This window comes from Cervus elaphus, chromosome 1, assembly GCF_910594005.1.
Source record: "Cervus elaphus chromosome 1, mCerEla1.1, whole genome shotgun sequence".
In the NCBI taxonomy this organism is placed as follows: domain Eukaryota; kingdom Metazoa; phylum Chordata; class Mammalia; order Artiodactyla; family Cervidae; genus Cervus; species Cervus elaphus.
The window spans coordinates 41,490,482-41,505,749 of record NC_057815.1 but is presented as its reverse complement, the minus strand read 5'-3'; the positions used below and the strand labels follow the sequence as shown (position 1 = coordinate 41,505,749).

Sequence of the window (15,268 nt, the reverse complement as noted above, 5' to 3'; positions counted from 1 at the left end):
GGGCACAGTTACTGGCCTCTATCCATATAGGCAAAGAGGGTAAATCACTTAACACACAGTGTACACAGTCTGGCCATTATTAGGGACAAGAGTTATCTGCCTCTTTTCCTGGGGACTTAGACCAATGCTCCATTTTCTAGTTTCTCCCCAGAGGCTTCTTTATTTTTGACACCCTCGAGGGAGCAGCAAAAGTTGCTGTACTTGATGTTCAAACGATCTCTACAAGTAAAGGAGAAGCTGCAAAGTTGATGGATTCAGTGCTGCTCCCACAGCCCTCAGAGCAAAAGATTTTTTTCCCCTTGCTTTATTTCTCATAAGTTTCCTGTTGGGACCCTCCTTCTCCTCCTTTCCTTAGGAAGATGGTAAAACTAGGACCCTCGGGCCTGGCACCAACGTTAATGTACAGTTCCTGTTAGAGTCAGGTGAGTAGGGTCGAAGTGCTAAAAGAGGCTGGCTGCACACCATCATTTATCTGGGACTGAATGAGCTCAACCAATGAAAGGGCTTAACCAGTGCCAGAAGCTGAGGACCACTTCATCCTTATCCTCATTTGCTAGTAAAGAAGCCAATTAGTGTTAATTGTGTTGGCAATTTGGAACAGCCGCCAGGGGATTGATTCAAGAAATCGTGGAATGACCTCCCTGTTCTGTCCTAGTCCCAGAGATTACTCACAGTCAGATGAGGAATCAGAGAGCTAATAAATATCTTTTGGTCAGAGAGAGTAAATAGGTGCTCTGCTTCTCACACATTCACAGTGCATTGGGTGTCAATTTTTAGTATTGTACATGTAGTGACCTGACAACACAGTTCTGCCATTGAGAGAGAAATAGATATAGAGGAATCAGGATTGGAAAGTGGAATACATTTCAACATTGGCCTGTTCATGGCCTTCCCTCCTCCCCACTTGCCACCCCAGTATGTGTGCAAGCTCGGTTGTGTCCGACTCTTTGTGATCCTTTGGATATAGCCCGCCAAGCTCCTCTGTCCACAGGATTTCCCAGGCAAGAATACTGAAATAGGTTGCCATTTCCTTCTCCAGGGGATCTTCCCTATCCAGGGATCGAACCCGCATCTCCCAAGTCTCCTGCATTGCAGGCAGATTCTTTACCCCTGAGCCCCTGGGAAAGCCCTTGACTGCTCAGAACATCTTGTTATTGATAGCCAAGTAGCCTACCCCTCCCCAGCCTTACCTGAAGCTGTTAAAGCAAATCTACTTAACAGAGGGAGGAGAGAAAGGAGGGGGGAAACCTGGGAGCTGGTGAGGGCTCTGGAGGGTGCAGAAAGGCAGATAACAGAGAAGAGAAAAGCGATATGAGATTTATTGTTGGAATTTGATTTGATCACCTTTAATGTCCTTGGAAGGTCGCTGGTAGGGGTGGAATTTTTATTTTATTATTTACTTATTTATTTTGCCCAACAGACCAATAGTCCTTAACCATGAGGTGACTCACTGGACAATGCGCACATTGCTTCACCAGGGTTATACAAGTGACAGAAATAGGATGCAGGCACTTTGACAATCATCTAGCTATAGAATTGTTCAGAGAAGGGGTGGGAGGAAGGAAAATGACGTCCCTGCTTGGGTCTCACCCACCCAATGACTGAAATGCGTGTTTGGGCTGATTCTCCGCCCTTGTACACGCAAATCCTAGTTTCCCTATTCTTCTACATTCGGTGACAATTAGATTGGTTGTACCAGGTTGTAAGAGGAAGGAATTTTACTGAAGAATTCCCCTGCCTCGCTACCGACTTGGTTACAGTTGCTTCAGTAATGTAGTTGTTCCTGCCTTTGGGGCCTCAAGGGCTAAAGTGGGACAGTGCTAATATTTTTGATGATGAGGAAATACTTTGCTTTAAAGGAGGCTGGGTGACTGCCGAACTGGGACAGAGGTCACAGTAGGGGGTGACATTAGCAGTTCCTGGGGGGATCGAGGGCAGGTTTTGGGTCAGGCACAAGCACCCCCCGACTTGGCCAACGCTGCGATGGCTTGGAACTGGCTGGCACACTTGCGGTACCCACTGTCTCCTCCCCGGAGGGGGGCACCCAGGAGCCGGCGCCGGAGGAACCGGGCCCACGCGGGAAGGTCGAGCGAGCCGGTGAGGTCATGGTTGCCATGGCTCCGGGCAGTGACGCGCGTCGGCACGTGACGACAGGTTGCCATGGCTCCCGGCCCGGGCGGCGCGGGCGCTCCGCCTCCTGGAGTGACGTCCGCTGCCCCCCCTACCTCTTTTCCCGCCCCCCCCGCCCCCCCCCCCCCCCCCCCCCCCCCGCCGGCTCTCCGCGGCCCCGGAGGTTTCACTGCACAACAAGATGGCGGCGGCGGCGGCGAGCGGAGCTGGCGGGGCTGCCGGGGCCGGAGCGGGGGGAGCCGGGCCGGCCGGCCGCCTGCTGCCTCCGCCCGCCCCGGGACCCCCGGCCGCCCCCGCTGCTGTGCCCCCGGCGGCTGGCCCGCCGCGTCCCCCAGCCCCGGCCTCCCGCGGGCCGGTGCCTGCTCGCATCGGCTACTACGAGATCGACCGCACCATCGGCAAGGGCAACTTCGCGGTGGTCAAGCGGGCTACGCACCTCGTCACTAAGGCCAAGGTAGTGGCGCGGCGGGACCGGGCGGCGGCGGGGCTACGCGGCCCGGGACCGTCCGAGTGTGGCGGGGGAAGGGGAGCCCCGCGACACGGAGGTGGAGGGGTCGGCGCCGCGAGCGGGGCTCCGGAGTGCGTTGGGGACCGGGGAAGCGGGTAGGGGGTTATCGGGCAGGAGTGAGGAGAGGGAGAGCAGGAGGCGGCGGGCACCGGGGGACCCGGGAGAGGGTGACTGCACAGCAGAGGGGGCGCAGAGCGGCCACTGAGCTCCGGGACCTGGGGAACTAGAGAGCCGCGGATGGGCAGGGGGCTCCCCGGGCTGTGCGGAGGGTCGTAGCAGGGGTGATGAGGAAGAAGACGTTTGGAACTCGCCAGGAGACAGTAAGCTAAGAAGCTTCTGAAACCAGAAATTAGGAAATCCTGCGGGAATGAGGGCAGGGGAATAGGAAATGTGGACAAGGAGGATGGGGGAAAACAAGGGTGAAACTGACACAGGTGGGTTTTTGAGGGGAAGAAGGATGGCTGGGGTCTTGAGGCGGGGTACAAGGTACTGGGAGGTATGAGGGACCTGGTACCTTATGACAGAGGCACCCGTCAGCATTTGGTCGCCCAAGACTGCTAGATGGTGGGAATGAGAGACTGAGGACAGACAAGATTATTGGAGGAGGCGATGAAAAAAATGGGGAAATAAGGAGGAAAAAAATTAGTTTGTTTTTCCATAGGAAAAGGGTCAGGGAACAGAGACCCAGCGGTACCCCTGCTTTGTGGTGGCCCTAGGTAATCAGGGGTTAAACAATTTGGGAGAGCTGGATTGCTGGTTATATTTAGTTGTTGGAGGGTCCAGAACTGTACAGTTTATAGAACCCAGGGTGGGCTGTCAGTGGTGAGGGGGCGCCTGGTGACTGGGAAGGTGTGTGAAGAATCCGGACACTCATTGGGCCCTTTGGTTCCCAGGGGATTTGTGGAGCAGTGGTGGTGAAATTGGCAAGGTCAATTAGGAAGCCATATCATTACAGGTTTAAAATTTTCCCTACAAAATTCATTTTTGGAGGAAATACGGTTAGTTCTTTCCTGTGGCCTTCTTCATTGGGAGTCTTGGCATTGAAGACACCAGGAGGAGCTGCTTGGTTTTGATAGGACTCCCAGAACCCGTTTCTACTTAAGATTTCTTTCTTTGCTCCATCTCTCACTTGAATGAACACTTTCGGTGAAGTCATTCATTATATTTAAAACTGCAGTTTGTGTTTCCCTCAGCTCGACGAAGAACCCATACAGCTGCTGCTGCTTCCTACCAAAGCCACATCAGGTCCCCTCACCTCCTCAGCCTCGTCTTTGGTTCTTGCCTCCTGCCTTGTTTTCGCTTGTATGGCAATCACTTGTTTTCAGAAGGCAGTGACTTATCTCTGCCTTCTCTCCCTCTCACGACCTGAAGTTCCTTTTTCCCTCCTTTCTGTCAGACTCTAAAGGGCCCTTCTTACCAGGGTTGTGGGGTGGGTGGCTGTGGAAAATTGATTGGTCAGTTTCACTTCCTCTGAGGGGGCCCCCTTCGGCCTTTTTTTTGGGTTTTTTTTTCCAGTTTTTATCAGAGGGCCTCAAGTCTGCAGGTCTGAGCTGAATGAGATACCAGAGCCCAAGGTTTCCTGATGCTACCCTCAGACCCTGACAGGGAGTAAACTGAACCAAGACTCTGGTGCATCCCTGCCCCTCTGAGTGTTTCCTATTGTGTTTACAGTTAGCCAAGACAAATTCATGTTTACAAACAACTCTAATTGTTCCAGCCCTGTTCCTTGTTTTGGTATTTCCTTTTCCACACCCTCCCCTTCCCACCTAAGTAATCACTTGGGCTTCTGTGATTATTTTGCTCTGACCTCTGGGGGATGGCCTCTGTGAACTTAATTGGCTGCCTGGTTTATGGTATCTATGATTTAAAGAATTCTGTATCGCCCAACCCTTGGATACACCAAAATAATGATTAAAAAAATCTGGGACAGAGGGTTCAATGTTTTTGTAAATGTAATTGCAAACAGTTGATTCTTGGCTTTATACATAATAGAGACATTTCTATCTTCAGTAGTCAGCAAAGCCAGTGGCTAATTATGGCTGGTCTGCCCGCTTTCTAATTTTCCAGTGTGTGTGTGTGTGTGTCTAAGTTTTTCTCTAAGTTGTTGGTATCCTTTAGGACTGCAGCATTTTAAACATCAGCTTGTTTATAAACGGGTGTCACTGTTTATGTTGGTTTTTATCTTTGATCATTTGTGGTCGGCAGTTATGCAATTCCTATGTATGGAAATATTCAAAATCTTGAATGAGGCTGAAATGGCTTGGACAATGAGTTGCATGTGTGAGGGGACCACACCAGCACTCATTTGTGTTTCTGTAGCAGTGTGCAATTTCCTAGTTACAGGCACCCTCTCTTTCGCTGCTTAAATTACTCTGACGACATGCGTGAAGCTTAATTCACAGGGAGTTGTCATGTGCTCTGGGTAAATGATGAACATATTTTGGCCTGCTTCTTGCTTATCTGAATCCACTTTGGAAAGGTTTCTCAAATGCTTGCCGCTCAGATGTGTCTAACAACTGTTGACATACAGTATGATGGCCCATTAAGGCCAGGGTCTGGTTATATAATGGTGAGGAAGGTGCCTGGGTATTGGCAGTTGCAGAAGCTGCTGTTCAGTTACTCAGGTAGATAGATTTTTCTCCCGGGCGCTGCAGTGTTTATCTTACTTCTGCATTCAGGTAACTTGGAACCAAAGAGAGTCACCTATTTTCACCTATTTTTATCTTCCTCTTCTGTTTTCAGAATGTGTCTTTTTGTTTGTTTGTTTTGTCTTTTAGAGGTATGTGATTTTTTTTTCTCTCTTTCTGCTCCCTGTCAGCCACTGAATGGTCTGGGTTTTTCCTATAACCATATGTAATCATCAGACTCAGGTAATTCAGATATTTGTGTTGGTTGAAAGAAGTTATGTAGTAGGTGTTTTCTGAACATCAGAGAAATATTTATGGTCACTGTCTCTTACACATACTACCTATTCCACAGACCAGGAGGCTAAAGTAAACTTTATTTATTGATCAAGCTACCGTGCTCCTCCCAACAATAAGTGGTAAAGCTGGCCCTTTCCCAAATTCTGTTAACTCTCCAACCTCCTAGATCAGGACCCTGGGATGAATAAAACAAGTAGAGAATGGGAAATATTTTCCTGTTCAGTTGTTGGTGACTTTTGCAGCACGGCATTCATGAGCTCAGACTTAATATTGGCAGCACTGCAGTGTTACAGCGCCACTGCAGAGCAGTTACCAGGAGGGAATGTGCGTCTGTGACATACTTTGGTCAGCAGCTCACCCTGGCTGTCTTTGTCCCACCTTCTTTGAGTTCCCTTTTGTGGAGGAGCCTCGGTTTGAGATTCTCTGGTCCTCTTCTTTTGGTAGGACACCGTGAAATATTTAGAAGATTAAAAAAAAAAGATTTTCTACTGTCAGTTGTTTATAGTTGGTTGCTTGTGCCTAATTATACCTTCACTGGCTGGAAGAGTGGGAACAAAGAGTAGGTATATTTTGTATGCATTAAAAAGAAAGTATCCATGACTGTAAAAGCCATTGGTCAAATACTTTAAAAATGTATTTTAATAAATATACATCACTTGCGTGTTTATTGGTTTATGGGAAGAGCTTGAGCTTTGGATGGGACTGCCTGGGTTTGGGTCTTCTGCTACTTAATAGCTGGGTAATTTAACCTGTCTGTGCTTGGATTTCTTCATGTATAAAATGAGATGACAATAGTATCAATACTTTGCTCACAAATTAGGGTGTTATGAAGATTAAATAAGATAATGTATGTGAAACTTTGCGAACAAACGTGCCTGGCACCTAGTAGGCACATGGTAAGTGTTATCACCATCTTCATCATCATCAGATACTGTTGGAACGAAGATGAGTAAGACATAGTTCCCCTTGTTCACTGTTCACCCCTTTGGAACAGTTCATGGTTGCACGTGCCATTTGTTTTGTGTAGGTAGATGTTACCCTGATGATGTGATTTCAGGGTAAAAAAAAAGTTTGCTATTATTTCAGGTGCCTCTTTGAGAGAGTAGATTTCATTCCTGTGGACTTTGGGGTAATTTCATGAAATTGACATTTAAAAACATAATTTCCCATTAAATTTTTCAAACACTTATGAGACTTGTCTGTAACTGTAATGAAAACTGTAACTAATACTGGCTTTTATTTGGTTTGCCTTGAATACTCAGGGTGTTTGTATAGCTACACTTGGTCACATTGGTGACAGAGCAGAGTTTGCAGTGTTTTCTCCAGAGAACTCCTTAAATTTCATGGAGAGTATGAAGAAATATTCCTACAAGCCTGAGGATACATTTGCACTTGGGTGCAGGGTGTGCTACTTAGAAGGCCAAGGTCAGGATTCTTAACTTTAGATATTACGCAGAGAAAACATTTCGCCCTGTGACCCAATTCCAAATACTGATCAGCCAGGACACATTTGTGTGCTGTGTGGTTTAGCACACTCATTTCCATGAGAAGAACAACTCAAAGTGGGCTAATAGTATTGTTTTCACTCTAAGGATGATGCTTGTGCTCGTTAGAAGGCTGAAAACAAGATTCATTAGTAAATAGAAAAGAGAATTATGTCAAAAAGAAATTGAAATTAAAGATGAATATTAGTTACGTTGGAGGAGAATAGTTCCATCTCTGGATAATCTAGAAATGACTGTTGAAAGATGACTAACATCATTTTGATAGAGATTTGTTGAAACTTTTGTGAAGAGCTAAGAATGATTTGGACTAGTTTCTCCAGAGTCAGAATACCAGCATTCCACTTTCAGCATCAAAGCTGTTTAACATTTTGACTATGGTGCCAGCTCCCTAGAAAGTCAGAGATCTGGCTCAAGCCAGAGGTGCCCAGACTAGTTATTTCTGTGCCAGAAGTGCTGTTTTCATTTTCCAGGCATCAGTCTGGCTAATGTTTTCTAGTTCGTGGCATGAAAGAGAACAAAATGGATGCTCTGAAAAGAAAAAGATACGCGTTCTTTCTACCAGCGTCTCTGTAAGTCTAAAAAACACCTAAAACCTCTCTGCATAGTAATGGAACTTTTCTGTTATCTATTCATTCATTCAGCAGGTATTTACTGAATGCAAATTTTGTGCCAGGTTCTACTCTGGCTCTTGAATACCCCATGAACAAGAGAGAAAAAAGCTGTTGCCTTCTTGGAACTTATTTTCTTATGGGAGGAGACAGATGAGAAGCATGTAAACAAATAACTTTATATAGTGACAAATACTATGAAAAAAATAAATGGGCTAGAGAGTGTCTGGGGCAGGGTGCTGCTTCAGATAAAGTGTCAGGGAAGGCCTTTCCAGGGTGGTGATATTTGCGCTGATCACCTGAATAATGAGAAAGAGCCAGCTTGGGAAGATGAGGAAGAAGGAATGGCTGGTGCAGCAGCCTTTGGGTAGAAATAAGCTTGGTTTGTCTAAAGATTAGACCCAAGGTCAGGATGCCTAAGAGCTTAGTCAGTGAGAGAAGGGATGTTGAGGAACTGAGATCAGAAGGTTAGATAGGGGCCAGATCATATGGGTCTTACAGGCCATTTTATGGAATTGGGTATGAAATAAGGGATTGACCTCAGGGGATATTAAGGCAGAGCACTGACGTTATCTGATTAATGTCTTAAAAACTCATGTTGGATATTTTATGGCTTAGGGTAAAAAAGCTTCTTCTGATTCATTTTTTCAAATAGGGGAGGTGTTAAATTTTAACAACTTCTGTTTTTTCACACTTTAAGAGAATGGCATACATTTTACATACAAAGTAAACATGATCATCCAACAAATAGTTGTTGATTTGGGGAGCACTAAAAAAGAGCTTAGAGATGTTCTATTCCAACTCTTTTTCAGAATCTAGAAAGATGGACTTAACAGAATTTAGAATCTCAGACTTTGCTCAGCCAGTAAAAAATCCACCTGCCATGCAGGAGACACAGGAGATGTGGGTTCAGTCCCTGGTCAGGGAGCTAGGATCCCACATACCTCACAACCAATAAACATAGAAACAGTATTGTAACAAATTCAGTAAGACTTAAAAAAAAAATGCTGAAGAAGTAAAAAGAAAGAAGCACAGAAAAAGCAATGAGCGTAAACACAGTCTGCCTTATATAGTTTTCTTTTGCCACTATATCTAGCTCACACCCAGGGAATATAAGTAATTATACTTTTGCAGTGTTGGGTTGGTCTGGTCTGTCTTTGAAGGTACCTTTCTTAGATGGACTCTCTATTTACCAGATCACTACCAGTTTCCAGGGATGGTGCCATCTTATAACTCATGAAGAGAACTGGTCACCAAGATACATACATTGATGATACAGGTGAGGGCCGAGAGGACCATTTATCTAGAGCTGCCTTTACATGGTTCTAATTTCTGATCTGAAAGCTCTGGCCTGTTCCACAGGTGAATGATCTCACCCATCAGGTGAGTCCCTACCTTCTCCTTTCTAACAGTGAGTAGATTGGTCCCTTCTGGCATAATAGTATAGTCATACTGTCTGTGGATGGCTGATAACATCCAGAGGATGAAAATTATATACATTCTCATGGACTTTTGTTCCAATGTAATAAATACTTGTTAAATAAATGGCTTTGGCAGTGTCTTTGAGAAGCCCTCAATGGTTTTGGATATATTAGCTTGAAAGAGTTTCTTTTGGATCTGTTTAGAGTTAAAAATTTCATCAGCTGAGGACAAAACTGTTGGATGAACAGTGGCATAGGTATGTTAGGAACATATTTCTGTCTAGGAGGTGTGTGATCCATGGTAGACCAGGAGTCTTTAGCCACACTGGTAAGTATTTCATCTCAGAATTTACTGTCTCAGAGACTTAGGAATCAGATTGCAAATACTCAGCCTCGTTTCCCAGAAACTGAAAAGGAAAGAGACTCAAACCCATTGCCTGTTTAAGCTCCACTGTGTAGGCTGGGCTCACTCAGTTGGATACTTTTGGCCAGTTATCTTAAACTATATTTAGGTTTTGGTTTGGAATTTCTGAGAAATCCTCAAATTTCTGCCTAGTTTCGGCTAGTTTCAGTCTGAACTTACCAGTTGTATGCTTTACTTCTCTTTGCTCTCTCCAGAAAACTTGAATGTGAAATTTTAGGTTACCTTAGCACATTTCTTGAGACTGAATTTTTGGAGAAGAAAATTTTCATTTAATTCATTCCATCCATCCAGCCAATAAACTTTTGGAAAGTTGTTTATCAAAAACTATAAATGAATAATATATGGCACAAAATTCAAAAAGTGCAAACTTGTATGTAGTGAAGTTGTCTTCCTGCCACCCCAGTGCCTCATCCACACAGTTTTGTTAGTTTTGTTTCTCTAATATTTATTAAGGGCTTCTTTTGATCAGTCCAAATGCTCAGTGCTATTTGTTTTTTGCCAGTGTTGTCACATGCCTGAAATTTCTAAAAATCATTTTACTTAAAAATTAAAAGAAAATAGCTAACTTTTAAGGCTTGTTAGGAGGCACACACAGTGTGATAACTGAATGTCGCCTCCATGAGGGCAGACATTTTAAGTTGGTATTTGCTGCTGTATGTCCAGTGCCTACTACAATGCTGGTAAATATTCATTTAGTGAATAAATGTAAGGATTAAAAAAAAATAAGAGCTGACTTAATTTTTTTAATACTCTTAATGCATCTTAGAGTTTTATTACTGAAATTTTCTATCTCCAGTTAAGATGTTAAAGGAAAGTAATTTTCTACTTTTTTCTCACAAATCTCTAGGTAAAGAGATTTTACTGCCTTTCTGGGCAAGTTATTTTTGGCATATTTCAAACTTTCATTATTAATAAGTTCAGTATAATTTCACTAAATCCTGCAATTTAAGTTCAAGTCCCTTATTTTAAGGGGAAAGTTCTTTCATACCCAGGCTCCCCATGGGTTACCGCCTGGAGAAGGTCCCACGGGTGCAGTCAGCGTAGTCAGCCAGTGCCTTGTTTTTCCTCTTCTGCCTTGGAGCTTTTCTTTGCAGACCCACCTGCCTGTCTTCTACTGCTGGCGTTTCCTGGAGTAACTTCATACTGTTTGCTGGGGTTCCCACTTGTTCTTTATTCTAAGTGACCTGATTAAAGCAACTAGTATTTTTCTGTCACTAATCTTTAATTTCACGGAGTTACTTTTATTGGGCCTTACCTTTAATGAATTAATTCAAGTAGTAGTTTTTAAAAAATAAATTTATTTATTTTGAATTGAAGGATAATTGCTTCACTATATTGTGTTGGCCTCTGCTGTACATCAACATCGGGCTTCCCTGATAGCTCAATTGGTAAAGAATCCACCTGTAATGCAGGAGACCTTGGTTCGTTTCCTGGGTTGGGAAGATCCCCTGGAGAAGGGATCAGCTACCCACTCCAGTATTCTGGCCTAGAGAATTCCATGGACTGTATAAGTCCATGGGGTCGCAAAGAGTTGGACACAACTGAGCAACTTTCAAAATACATCAACTTGAGTCAGCCATTGGTGTATATAAGTCCCCTCCCATTGAACCTCCCTCCCGCCTCCCTTCCCTTCCCATCCCCGTGGGATGTCACAGAGCCCTGGTTTCAGTGACTCAGTTGAGTCACACTGCAAATGCTCATTCGTTATCTGTTTTACACGTGGTAGTGTGTGTGCTTCCGTGTTACTCTCTCCCGTCCCACCCTCTCCTTCCTCCCCGCTGCCCGCGTCCGTAAGTCTGTTCTCTATGTCTGTGACTCCATTGCTGCCCTGCAAATAGGTTCATCCGTACAGTCTTTCTAGATTCCATATGTATGCATCAATATACAATATTGGTATATTTTTTGTGTTATCTGTAGGCAAAAAGTAGCAACTACGGATATTAGAAGACAAGAGGATAAGTGTTATTCTTCTCGGAGTGGGCAAAGTGTTAAGTTAAAGGAGCAATTGAACGCTTGCAGCTCAGACCTGATAGAGGTGGACTACAAGAGGTCTGGAGTGTAAATTGTCTTATTTCAACCCAATTGCTTATTATTACGGGCTCTCTTTTACCACCTTGTTCTATTTTTTTCCAGTTATAATTGGGGAAACTTATAAAGAAGCAGAAGGAAAAAAATCACCCATCATCCTGTCACCCACAGGCAATAGTTATTAATTTTTTGCAGTATATAATTAGGATCATACTGATACTCTATTTTATTCCTCCTCCTTATCATTATAGGTATTTTCTCATCATTCAAAACTATTTGTAAACATCAATTTTAATGGATGTGTACTTTGCCATTGTATCGTTGTTGCTGTTCAGTCTGTCAGTTGTGTCCAACTCTTTTCAACCTCATGGACTGCAGCACACCAGGCTTCCCTGGCCTTCACTGTCTCCCAGAGTTTGCTCAAACTCATGTCCATTGAGTCGATAATGTCATCCAACCATCTCATCCTCTGTCGTCCCCTTCTCCTCCTGCCCTCAGTCTTTCCCAGCATTGGGGTCTTTTCCAGTGAGTCGGCTCTTCGCATCAAGTGGTCAACGTATTGGAGCTTCAGCTTCAGCATCAGTCCTTCCAGTGAATCTTCTCTAGCACCACAGTTTGAAGCATCAATTCTTCAGTGCTCAGCCGCCTTTGTGGTCCAGTTCCCACATCCATACATGACTACTGGAAAAACCACAGCTTTGACTAGAAGGACTTTTGTATACGGACCTTTGCCATTGTATGATCACTGTTATTTTTTGACCTTTTTCATATTTTAAGGCTCTTCCCAGTTTTTCACTGTTAGCAATTTGCTGTGGTGACCATTTTTGTGTATGAATCTTTGATGCATTTCTGATTTTTTGCTCAGGATAGATTGTTGGATATGAAATTATTGGCGAGAGAATACACTTGCTTTTAAGACACCTGATACATATATTGGCACATTGCTTTCCAGAAAGGCTGTGCCAGGCTTAGCCCACCAGAAGTGTTTTTTTCTTTATTGTCTCCTGTTCTGCGTTTGTTTTCTTGGAAGGCAGGGCTGTTACTCCCTGCTGCACCTGTAAACCTTGGGCGATAGATATGGGACCTATTAAAAGACGGCTGGAGCAACTGCCTAGTCCTTCTTCTGAACCAAACCTGGACGAGGAAGGAAGAAAGTGTGACTCTAATTTTTTAAGTTGTTTTTTATGAATCATCATTCTCTCCTGATCTTTCACAAAGAGGCATAAACTTAAACTGGAGGAGCTGTTGAAGGCAAGAAGAAAGGTTGATGAGGAAGAGATTCTGATTACCTGAATCTTTGATTTTTAAATAACTTTTTGGTAGACCTGAGGGAGAATTTCTGAGATTGATGAAAATTGTAAATTACTCCTCTTTTTTTAATGGTAAAAAGATGATAAAGGAAATTATAAAGGAAATAACTATGTGAATAAATGTGGTGATGCACCAGTCTTATTATGTCTGGATTTGTTGTACTTATGTACTTTATGTGTTATTTAAGAGGTTTTCAATGGTAATTGGGCCATATGGACTATTGTTCTTACAGTGTTTGGGGGTACCCACTGCTGTAGTTTGGGCATCTGACAATATGCCCTTTTATCTCCAATAGAAGGCCTTTAATACAATAAGTTTGGATTATGATTTTCTTAGTTAATTAGGAGAAAGAAATGAATGAAGCAGGAAAGTCAGAAATAATGATACATATATACTTTTAATATTTTGTTTTAATTTAAAATATAAATATGCATTAATCTACTAGTCTTTTAAAAAAAGTGTTCATTATGGAAAATTTCAAATGTAAGCAAAAGTAAAAAGAATCATATAATGAACCCCTCATTGACCTACCACCCACTAAAAGCAATTAATCACCTCATGGTCAGTCTTTTGCACGTAACACTTCCAGTCTCTCTTTTCTCCCTAGTTTATTTTGAAGCAATTCCCAGAATCTTATTTCATCTGTAAATGTTTTGGCATGTATCTCTAAATAGAGGAGGATTCTTTTGAAAAAAAAAAAAACAAACAAAAAAAAAAACCCCAGTACTATTATCCTACCTAAAACAATGAACAATAATTCCCTGATGTCATTAAGTATCAAATTGTGTTAAAATTTCTCTGATTGTCATATATATACACACACATTTAGTTTTTTTTCTTTTTTAACCACTTGTTTGAATCAGGGTCTAAATAAAGTCCATACTTTATAATTGATTGATGTCCCTTAAGTTTTATATTGTTAAAAAGAATTATTTGTTTTACTCTATAGATTGCCCCTCTTTTTCTTTGCAGTTTGTTTAAGAAACATGTTTGCTAATCTTTTGCTGTAGGCCTTTCTCTGTATATTGATATCTTGATTAGAGTTCTGCCATCTTATTTGTGTTAAACATACCTATAGTTCATCATTTATGATTTCCAGTTTTGTTTTGCTTTTTTAAAGCAGAGTAGCAATTTAAAGACATTTTGTGTAGCAGTTTGAACATAGACTCTTTCTTGAGTTTTTGATTCTCTCTCCCTCCTGTCCCCATCTTTTACGCTTGTTGCATTGAAAAAAAAAACAAGGTAATGCTCAAAATCCTTCAAGCTAGGTTTTGACAGTATGTGAACTGAGAACTTCTGGATGTACACGCTGGATTTAGAAAGGGCAGAGGAACCAGATATCAAATTGCCAAGATCTGTTGGATCATAGAAAAGGCAAGAGAGTTCCAGAAAAACATCTACTTTTGCTTCATTGACTATGCTAAAGCCTGTGACTGTGTGGATCACAACAAACTGGAAAATTCTTAAAGAGATGGGACTACCAGACCACCTTACCTGCCTCTTGAGAAACCAGTATGCAGATCAAGAAGCAACAACCAGACATGGAACAATGGACTGGTTCAAAATTGGGAAAGGAGTACATCAAGGCAGTGTATCAATTTAACTTCTATGTGGAGTACGTAGTGCAAATTACCGGGCTGGATGAATCACAAGCTGGAATCAAGATTGCCAGGAGAAGTGTCAACGACTTCAGATATGCAGATGACACCACTCTAACGACAGAAAGTAAAGAGGAACTAAAGAGCCTCTTGATGAATGTGAAAGAGGAGAGTGAAAAAGCTTGCTTAAAACTCATCATTCAAAAAACGAAGATCATGGCATCTGGTCCTATCACTTCATGACTAAGAAATGGAGAAACAATGGAAAAAGTGACAGACTTTATTTTCTTAGGCTCCAAAATCTCTGCAGATGGTGACTGCAGCCATGAAATTAAAAGATGCTTGCTCCTTGGAAGAAAAGCTATGACAAACCTAGACAGTGTATTAAAAAGCAGAGACGTCACTTTACTGATAAGGGACCAGGTAGTCAAAGCTGTGGTTTTTCCAGTAGTCACGTACAGATGTGAGAGTTGAACGGTAAAGAAGGCTGAATGTTGAAGAATTGATGCTTTTGAACTGTGGTGCTGGAGAAGACTCTTGACAGTCCCTTGGACAGCAAGGAGATCAAACCAGTCAATCCTAAAGGAATTAAACCCTGAATATTCATTGAAAGGATTGATGCTGAAGCTCTAGTACTTTGGCCACCTGATGTAAAGAGCCAATTCATTGGAAAAGACCCTGATGCTGGGGAAGATTGAGAGCAGAAGGGAGAGACAGAGGATGAGATGGTTGACTCAATGGACATGAGTTTGAGCAAACTCCGGGAGATAGTGAAGGACAGGGAAGCCTGGCATGTTGCAGTCTATGGTGT

General features: G+C 42.9%; 1 protein-coding gene across 4 annotated transcripts in view; it reads left to right on the top strand.

Moving 5' to 3' along the window:
- The first annotated feature begins 2,278 nt into the window (after positions 1–2,278).
- The window catches only part of SIK3 (SIK family kinase 3), a 255,842-nt gene continuing 242,852 nt past the window's right edge, over positions 2,279–15,268 (top strand). For all 4 annotated transcript variants that reach the window (XM_043899984.1, XM_043899965.1, XM_043899974.1 and 1 more), the window contains exon 1: positions 2,279–2,584. In XM_043899984.1, the coding sequence (XP_043755919.1) occupies positions 2,312–2,584 (273 nt within the window). In that variant the 5' untranslated portion in view covers positions 2,279–2,311. The remainder of the gene's footprint in view (positions 2,585–15,268) is intronic.